Raw genomic sequence first — 8,455 nt, 5'->3', positions numbered from 1 at the left:
ATCCCTGAGACCGACTCATCGAACCCCTGGGGTTCGATCGAACCCAGGTTAAGAACCACTGCTTTAATTGAAAAGAGTAAAAATTTAATTACTAAGGGTTAGCTACAAGATTCACAAGTTCACTGTGAATGTTCACACTTGCTGCGGTTTAACCACTCAGACTACTCAGGAGACGATCAGTGGCATATCTGTTTTTATGAGTGTGTGTGGTATTTCTTTTCTCTCTTGTTTTTTGTTCATTTACTCATTTTCTGGTGCAAACAGATACAGTGACCACTCTTCATGCTCTCTGCACCACAGAGGTTCATATGGCTCCAGCATCTTCTTCAGCCTCTTACATAAACTCTGCAAAAAGCATACAAATACACACACAATAAATCACAGGATGGTTGCATGCCTTGATGCACCACTACATGGAATATAATTTATTATTTTATAGTACACATTCATTAAATGCTCATTGTCTTCAAATGTTTATTGCTGCAAATAAATGTTAATATTTAAGTTGCCAAAAGTTCCAACTCACCTCAGGATGCAACGTTTTTATCAACATTTCTGCTTAAATGTGATTTTGCATGTTCTGATTTGGTGTAAGGAATTGGTTATTTTTCTTTCACCTCTTCAGTGTCTTCCTCATCATGATCACTGTGGAAATATGATGTGGCCTTGTCGTAGCCCAGCTCTGGAAGGTGAAAGGTGGTGCCATTGCAGTCTGGTGAGAGCAGCATGGGAACCTGCAGGTGGTCCGACTGGTCCAAAGACTGCTCCCTGCTGCTGGGGCTGGAGCATGACAGGAGAGACTCCATCTCCCCCGACTGGCTCCTCCGGTGCAGGCTGGGAGCTCTGCCGCTGCTCGTCCAGCTGGAGCGCCGGCTCTCCGGACTGCCATCCCACAGAGACTCCAGGGACAGAAAAACAACTTGGAAGACATTTCTCTCCACATTTTCATTCTACCCTACTTAGATTTCTGGATACTATAGGTGTTCGAAGGCTATACAGATAAATATTCAGATTATTTAGAAAAATTTCAGACCATCACTAGTTTTTTGTTTGTTTTTTTTTTGTAATTTGATTCCACAGAGCCAAACCTGCTGAAATATCTTAAATGACCTTTATCTATTGCTCAGGTAAAAAATAAATAAATAAATATTAACTAGTTTTTACCTGGTGAGCAAAACATTTGGTTTTTATCACCTTTTGTCTTCATCACTGTTTCCTGGGTGCAATGAATTGATTTGAATTTATTTCTAATATACAATGCATATTATTGAACATATAATGTTGCTATAAATACCACGACATAAAAACATAATAATACAATAAAGAGGTTTGTTTTTATGTTTTTAAGTTTCAAGATCAAATCAAATACTCAAAATTGAAATAAACAACAGGACAGGATTAGATTAATTTTTTAATTTTTCAGGTTTATGTGACTAAAGAATTTTTGGGTAATGCAATGACACCTGCACTTATTCAACACATCCAAACCAAGATGAAATGGTGTAAACTATTTCATCTTGGTTTAGACAAAGCAAACTGCCTAGTTTGATAGTGGTCAGGTTCATAACAAGATGTAAAATATCTGTCAGAAAGCATCAGCAGAAACTCCACAGATTCACTCAGTTCAGCAGTAATAAACTCATTTAATCCTTCTTCTAGTTGTGACATTGATGTAATAATATCAATGCATGGAAAAAGTCTGTATTTTCTCATTTCTCATTTATTCCTTCATGTGAAGGTGCATGATTATGTAACTCAGATATGAGCCAAGCTGCATACAGCTTGCTTCTGCTGTTTTTGTTTGTCGATATTGGTTAAAACAGGTGTACTTGGAAAATGAATTTAATAAATCACATGTAGAACAAATAAACACCAAAATTAGCCTTCATATCTTTGGGCCATTTAGACATTGCTTTGGTGAATTTTTAACAACAAAAAAAGCTCACATAGGGTATTTGTTGTGTGTGGCAGATTGATATCTGCAGTGTGTAATGGTACGTGAACATGTCAGAAGTTTACTTAAGCAAACAAAGTAGATAAAAATCCATGTTAAAGTCATTTCTTGTATTTGAGTGATTAGCAGCCAGACTTTAGAAGGGCAGAAAACACAATGTTGTAAAGAGACTGAACTCTATGCAGTTTACTGTGACTCAGGATGGGTTCAGCCTTTATGTTTGCTCATGTTTCTGTGACCAGAAGAGCAAGAACTTTCAGCAAGAATTTAAGCTTTACTGGAAACAATTATATGAATTTAGAAAAAGGCATGTGCATGAACTCACCTGAGGCACAATCCATTAAAAGCGGTATTTAACTGAGGAGAACATTGCGTCCTTTCTTTCTTGAGGGTTTCGTGGTTCACTAAATCAACATTTGATGGTAATAAAAAACCAGCAACAAGACTTTGACTGGTTTCAAAATATTTACTTTGGCAAATGTTTCAAATGTCCCCAGACTTACAAATATAGCAGTTTTAGGGGAATAAAAGAAATTAAAATCTTGAATTATTTTTCTACAAACTCATTGCAGGATTTAAAAATGTATGTTAACATTAACAGAACTTTATTTGCTTTTTAAAAATTGACTTTCTCCTGTACAGTTTTAGTAAACCTGAACTGCTGTGTAAAAATATTAAAAATGATCTTGTCCAGCCTTACCAGCGACCTCTGCTCCAAACTGTTGACCTCCATGGAAACTCCACTCGGCCTGCGGGACTGGTTGGAGTTTATGGTGGGTGTGGCTGCAGTGTGTGTGATGATGGGCAGCGGAGGAGGAGTGGGGTGAGGCATGGAGGCTTTGGGGTTCAGGAGACCATTGGGGCTCAACATCATAGCCTGGATCTTAAGTTCTGCTTTCACAAAGGAGAAGAAACAAGGAAAATTATCATGAAAACATCCAAAAACTCGTTCACAGAGATATTAATTGTCCACATACATAAATCCACAAACCACACGGGTCACATCTCATGGATTAAATTTGATAACATCAAGACATTGATGTTATCAAGGTTGTTTATTCTAATTCTGGTTGTTTATTCTAATTCTGTAGTTTTAAGGCTATTGAAGTTTCCATTTTTTGTTTGTCAACATTATATATGTTGACCTGTGGAAAGAGACCATCCGCGGAGGGTGAGAAGGGAATTTTTTTTTTTTTTTTTTATGTATACACAGAGCAGGGGCGCGGTAAAGGTGATGCCAATTCTAGGGGCCCTGACCAACAGGGAGCCCACCACAATTTATTTATTTATTTATTGTTCATAGAAATTGAAAAAAAAATTGGGGCTCTGTCAATTACAAAATTAATCATATTGTATTTTCAAAGATTGTTTTTAGCAGTAAAAATTTAATGTTCCCACTCCCAGATCAAAAAACACACATCCATATTTGCCCTGAACTCCCTAATCTGAGTTAAATGGTTCATTCCTGCTTGGAGCGCTTCACTGTGACACTGTTAGCAGCAGATAGTAGGAAACAAGAACAACTGTGGCAGTTACTATGCTGCTAAGAAAAGTTATGAAATCAGGTTTTCAAAAACAAAATAGAGAGAGAGAGAGAGAGAGAGAAGGCAAGAGTTTAATTTATAACCCAGTTTTTCTCCAAGAGAGGTGGGTAGACTGTGTGAGATTATCAACCATGTAGCATAGTTAGCTTAGCTACGAACTGTTTGCCTCCTTTTCATTAGCATTTAATGAATTAAGGAAAAAAAATTACCAACATATTCATATATTTAACTTGTCCCTTGTACCTTTTACCACTTAACAGATGACCCACGTCCCTCCTGACCCGTCCTCTCCTGAGGGAAATTAAAGCTGCAGTATGTCACTTTCATATAAATATTTTTTTCACATTTTTTTAAAACTGTCATTATGTTGTGACAGTATGGTGTGAGAGGTAATCTGTGAAAAATCTATTTCCTCTGCCTTCTCCCAGTGCTAGAAACAACCAGTCAGTGGCAGGAGAGTTTTAGTGCTGTCAATCACAATCTCATGTGGTGCTGCTCATCCTTCCTCCCCCTCGATTTGTGCCGTGCTGCAGCTAGCATAGCACAGAGCTGTGCAGATTCAATCTGTGAATGCTCAGTTTAGCTAGCATAGCTACCAATGATGGCAGATAAACAGTTTCTTGTAATAAGTTGTTTCTCCACCATTAGCACATTTAGCAGCGAGTGAATGAGGCTAATTGACAGCACTAAGAGCCTCCTACTTGTTCTGATTGGTTGTTTTGGTCAGAATGGTGCATTACTTTAACCAGTAATAGTAATTCAGGAAGGAGATGGAGGAGATTGATTGTTTTCACAGATTATCTGTCTCATAACAAACTGCTACAACATGGTGACTGCTTTAACTATGGTGAAAACATATTTTTTATTAAAGTTACGTACTGCAGCTTGAGTAAAATGCAACTACGTAGCATTTTTGAGATCTCTGGATTGCTTTATGTATATTTTGCACGTTTCTTTTGACTGTTGCTCATGGGGAGACATTTCAGTATCTAAAACTAATAGAAAAAATGTAAGCAACCTACTTGCATACCGGATGTGGACTGTTGGATGTTAAATTCATGAGCTGTAAATATTGTTCTAGTATCAGTATTGAACCAAAGAAAGCAAGGCAGATGCAAGCCTTTAAAATTGTGATGCTTTTTATGGGTCAAATAGACTCAAAAAATTGTAACAGCAGCTGGGCGGGGGCCCTACTATCCCAGTCTGTCTCTCCAACTGGTCCCTCATGAAGCATTGAAGAAGCATGTGATGGTCTTTGCTTCCTCAACCTCAGCCACCCGATACCTGTCAGCTACTTTAAGAGTCCCCAAGGACAACCAAGCCCTGCTTCACCTGACAGTTTCCATCACCTCTGGTGTATACCAGCAGGTCCTCTGGTTGCCACTGCAATAGGTGCCAATAACAGGAAGAAGCTACTTACTTGGGCTGAGTAGAATAAATACTGTTGTTCAGTGGTCCAAACTCTTCTTTTTAGATTAAACTCAATTTTGCATTTTGGAAATCAACATACCAGAATCTAGAGAGGCACAGAATTCAAGCTGAGGTCCAGTGTGAAGTTTCCTCAGTCAGTGATGACTTGTGGTCATCACTGCTGGTGTTGGTCCACTGTGTTTTATCCAATCAAAGTCAGTTTTGTGGTCTACCAGAAAATTTTAGAGCACTTCATGCACTCACATGAAGAGGGCTGTAGAAAAAGACATGTCCTCACAGTCAGAGATTTGAAGAATCTTGGCAAAGTAGAGTGGACAAACACTTCTGAGCCAAGATTTAGAATGCTGATAGACTGCTGACAAGACAATGTTGAAATTGAATAAGAAGATGAGCATTAGACTGTGCATATCTATCTAAGTTGTTGCAGGGTTTTTTTTTAGTTAAAAAAAACATTCCTGTTCCACATTTGCTTGTTTTTCAGAATTGTACAGAATCAATGTCACAATAAAGGTATAAGAAAGGTAATTTGAACTGGGATGTGTAGACTTTTTATACCACCTGTATCTCAAAGCGAACCTCCCACTGGTAACTATTATTAGTTGGATACATTACTTGAAAAGATAAGTCATTTCTGAAGCTAAAGCTCATTTTCCTGTGATTCTTAAATCCTGGGAGTAAAGTAGCTGAAGTGACATCAAACATCTGTGGCCTTTGTTTGACTTAATTAGATACAACAGTAGAACAATTGATTTTTTTATCCTTTTCTAAGGGGACTGAAAAAAGTGTTCCCATATCTATCGACAGTTATTTAAAATGGTTTATGTCTCTACATCAGAAGATGTAGAAAACTGATCAGTGCTTAGAGCTACATAATATTTGTAACCTTTATTGAATCCTGACTGAGAACGTTATCCTCTTTATATTTCTTGTTTCATGAACATTAGTGCTACCCTAAACAGCTATTGGCACTTTTTTGTAGAGATGTGTGAAAAGCCTTAAAAGGAAATCATCAGTTTTGTTCCACCACAGTGGCACACTTTTTTTTATTAGAAAAACCTCACTTTTAATTTGAGTTCATTTATTGTCAGGAATAAAACAGCATTTATAAATGGAAATAATTTTCATTTTAAGAAAGAATTATATTTTAGAAAAATTCATGCTACAACGCTTATCTACACAAGTAAATATAGCGGACAGTTTGTTTACTTATGCTTTTCTTTCTCAATTTGACTGAGATGTTTTAGAGCTTCAAAGTAACTTATAACTGTCATATTGGCAAAGGAGGTTTCAGGTGTATATATTTGCCACCTGAGATTTTACAATAAAATGATATCCTAAGATATAAATCTTTCCCCATCTGAATAAATGTGTTCAAATTAAAGGTTGGATTTTTGTTAGGTTTGGTTCTGTGTGAGCTCGTGCTCCAGGAGAAAAAGATTACCTTTAACTTATTTTAAGACTTTCTTCACATCTTTAGTAGGGATACCAGTGCATGTGTCCTGTGCATTTTGATAAAGATCAGTTTTATTGCACATTTTCATAAAAGTCATTTTTTGGCTCTATCAAAAGACTCAATGATCTAATTTGAATGTGGGTAATGGGATATCCCATTTGATTGCACTCAAAATTTGAAATTGAGCTGAGCCTTTAATCTCTCTTCAGCAGCCATGCTGTGTGTGGGAGGTTATGTGTGAATGAAGGAAACCGCTGCCTCTTGAGGATTTGAGCCTGTAATGTTACAGGTTGCATGTGAGAGCGGGGCTCAAAGAGGTGTTCCTCTGCCACCTGCCCACAGCTCAGAGCAGCAGGGTTCAGCTCCACTGAAGTGTTCAGTGAAGAGTCTATTTTACATTTATACAAGTTGTTATGTAAGTAATCATGTGCCAAGTTTTTTTACTTGGTGATCCAAACACACACTAATTAATTTGATCACTATGTGCTTTTAAAAAGACTCTGACTTTATAGAGACACAATACTATTAGAGGAAAACTAAAATCCCTTGAATTTGCACCATGTGTGACACCTAATATTTAATTTGCATACTAAATCATCTCTAATTTATATGCCTGTGTAATATTTTAAGGTGGTCTTGATCAAGCGTTAATCAGGCTTTTTTGAAAGTGTTTTAAATGTCTTTGCACTTCAGGTGCATTTTCTGTTGTTTTTAGTTCTGGTGTTAAACCTCATCATGCCAGCCAGTCAGGACTTTATAAGGACAGTGAACATTAAGTGAACACAGTGAAGATAAGTGCCAACCCAGTCAACATACTTTAAACTTTGGTCTTTAACATTTCTTCATATAAAGAAAATGGAAGAAATGAACATTTTAACAAACGGCAGAGACATCTAATTTGATCTTTGCAGCACTGTTTCACTACTCAAGTGTGTGAGTCTATTTAATATCTGAATGAATCAGAGGTTTGACTCAACAAAAACAAAAATCGCAAAATGGGAGGCAAAGTGCGCCCATAAACAAATTTGTTTTAGAAAGCCTGAACGTTTGATCAAAACTGTGATAAAACATCAGGAGAAAGTCCCGTTTCTTGGATTAAAAGAAAATTAAGGATGGTTTTATGTTCTTGACTGTCTTGTATCTCAGTAGCATGTTCTTCTTATGTTTTGTGAGTTTCTCTGGGTACTCACATAACATTTTGCTCTCATAAAATTTGTCCTCCTATCAACTCTGTCCAGCTTCTCTGTCTCTTCTGAAGAAAAGAATCTCCACAATATATAATACACATTTTACACCATTGGAGTTGTGTGGTGAGGGAGATGTGCAGTGGTTTGTATTGCACAGGCCAAAACTTCTATTGTATGGTCTAATCTGACTTTCTTCTTCTACTTGTTTGCTATGTCTCTTACACTGTTTGTGGGAAACTGCAGAGGGCATTCCAACAACAATAGCTGTCTTCCTGTAACACGTCCATGAAGGTCAAATTTGCAGTCCCACTACTTTGTGTAGATCTAGCAAAAAAAATTCACAAAACACACCTCAGCATTTCAGTTGTAACTGGACAAACCATGAAAAAGTTAAGAGTGTGAATACTTCTGAAAACCACAGCATATGCAATGAAAGAGATGTTAAAAATGAACAAAAATAAGAAAAAATAAGAGAATGACACTAAAACACACCAAAACCATGACTGTTAGGTTAATTAACAACAATAAATTATCTGTAGGTGTGAGTGTGTCTGCCTGTGTGTGTGTGTGTGTGGGTGTGGGTGGTTGTCCTGTCTGTGTCAGTGTTGCTCTGCAATGAACTGATGACCTGTCCAGGGTGAACCCACCTACCGTGTTCAGATGATTGATTCAAACTGTTGAACAGCTTGTGTTCAGCAGTAATGGACATACATTTCTCTTTGAAAACTACTGTTTCAAAATGACGGGGAAGTGTCATCAAATAGAAAGAGGATGTCAAATTGCTGAGCAAGAGTTTTCCACACTTTATTGGTGGTTTCAGTTTACGGACTTCTTCAATACTCCGCTTTTCAAAAATAATTTCAGTTATTGTTTTCTCCCTAAAAAA

At 37.2% G+C, this 8,455-nt stretch overlaps 1 protein-coding gene across 1 annotated transcript in view; it reads right to left on the bottom strand.

Annotated features, from left to right (window-relative positions):
- The window catches only part of LOC103130042 (voltage-dependent T-type calcium channel subunit alpha-1H-like), a 113,202-nt gene extending 110,238 nt beyond the window's left edge, over positions 1–2,964 (bottom strand). The window contains exons 1-4 of the mRNA XM_016665619.1: positions 2,946–2,964; positions 2,655–2,845; positions 618–899; positions 245–345 (exon numbers count right to left, since the gene is read on the bottom strand). Of these exons, the coding sequence (XP_016521105.1) occupies positions 245–345; positions 618–899; positions 2,655–2,845; positions 2,946–2,964 (593 nt within the window). The remainder of the gene's footprint in view (positions 1–244; positions 346–617; positions 900–2,654; positions 2,846–2,945) is intronic.
- Positions 2,965–8,455: the final 5,491 nt, after the last annotated feature.

Source organism: Poecilia formosa, unplaced genomic scaffold (genome assembly GCF_000485575.1).
Source record: "Poecilia formosa unplaced genomic scaffold, Poecilia_formosa-5.1.2 Scaffold601, whole genome shotgun sequence".
Lineage (NCBI taxonomy): Eukaryota > Metazoa > Chordata > Actinopteri > Cyprinodontiformes > Poeciliidae > Poecilia > Poecilia formosa.
The sequence above is the reverse complement of the archived record's forward strand: the minus strand, read 5'-3'. Positions and strand labels throughout refer to the sequence as shown.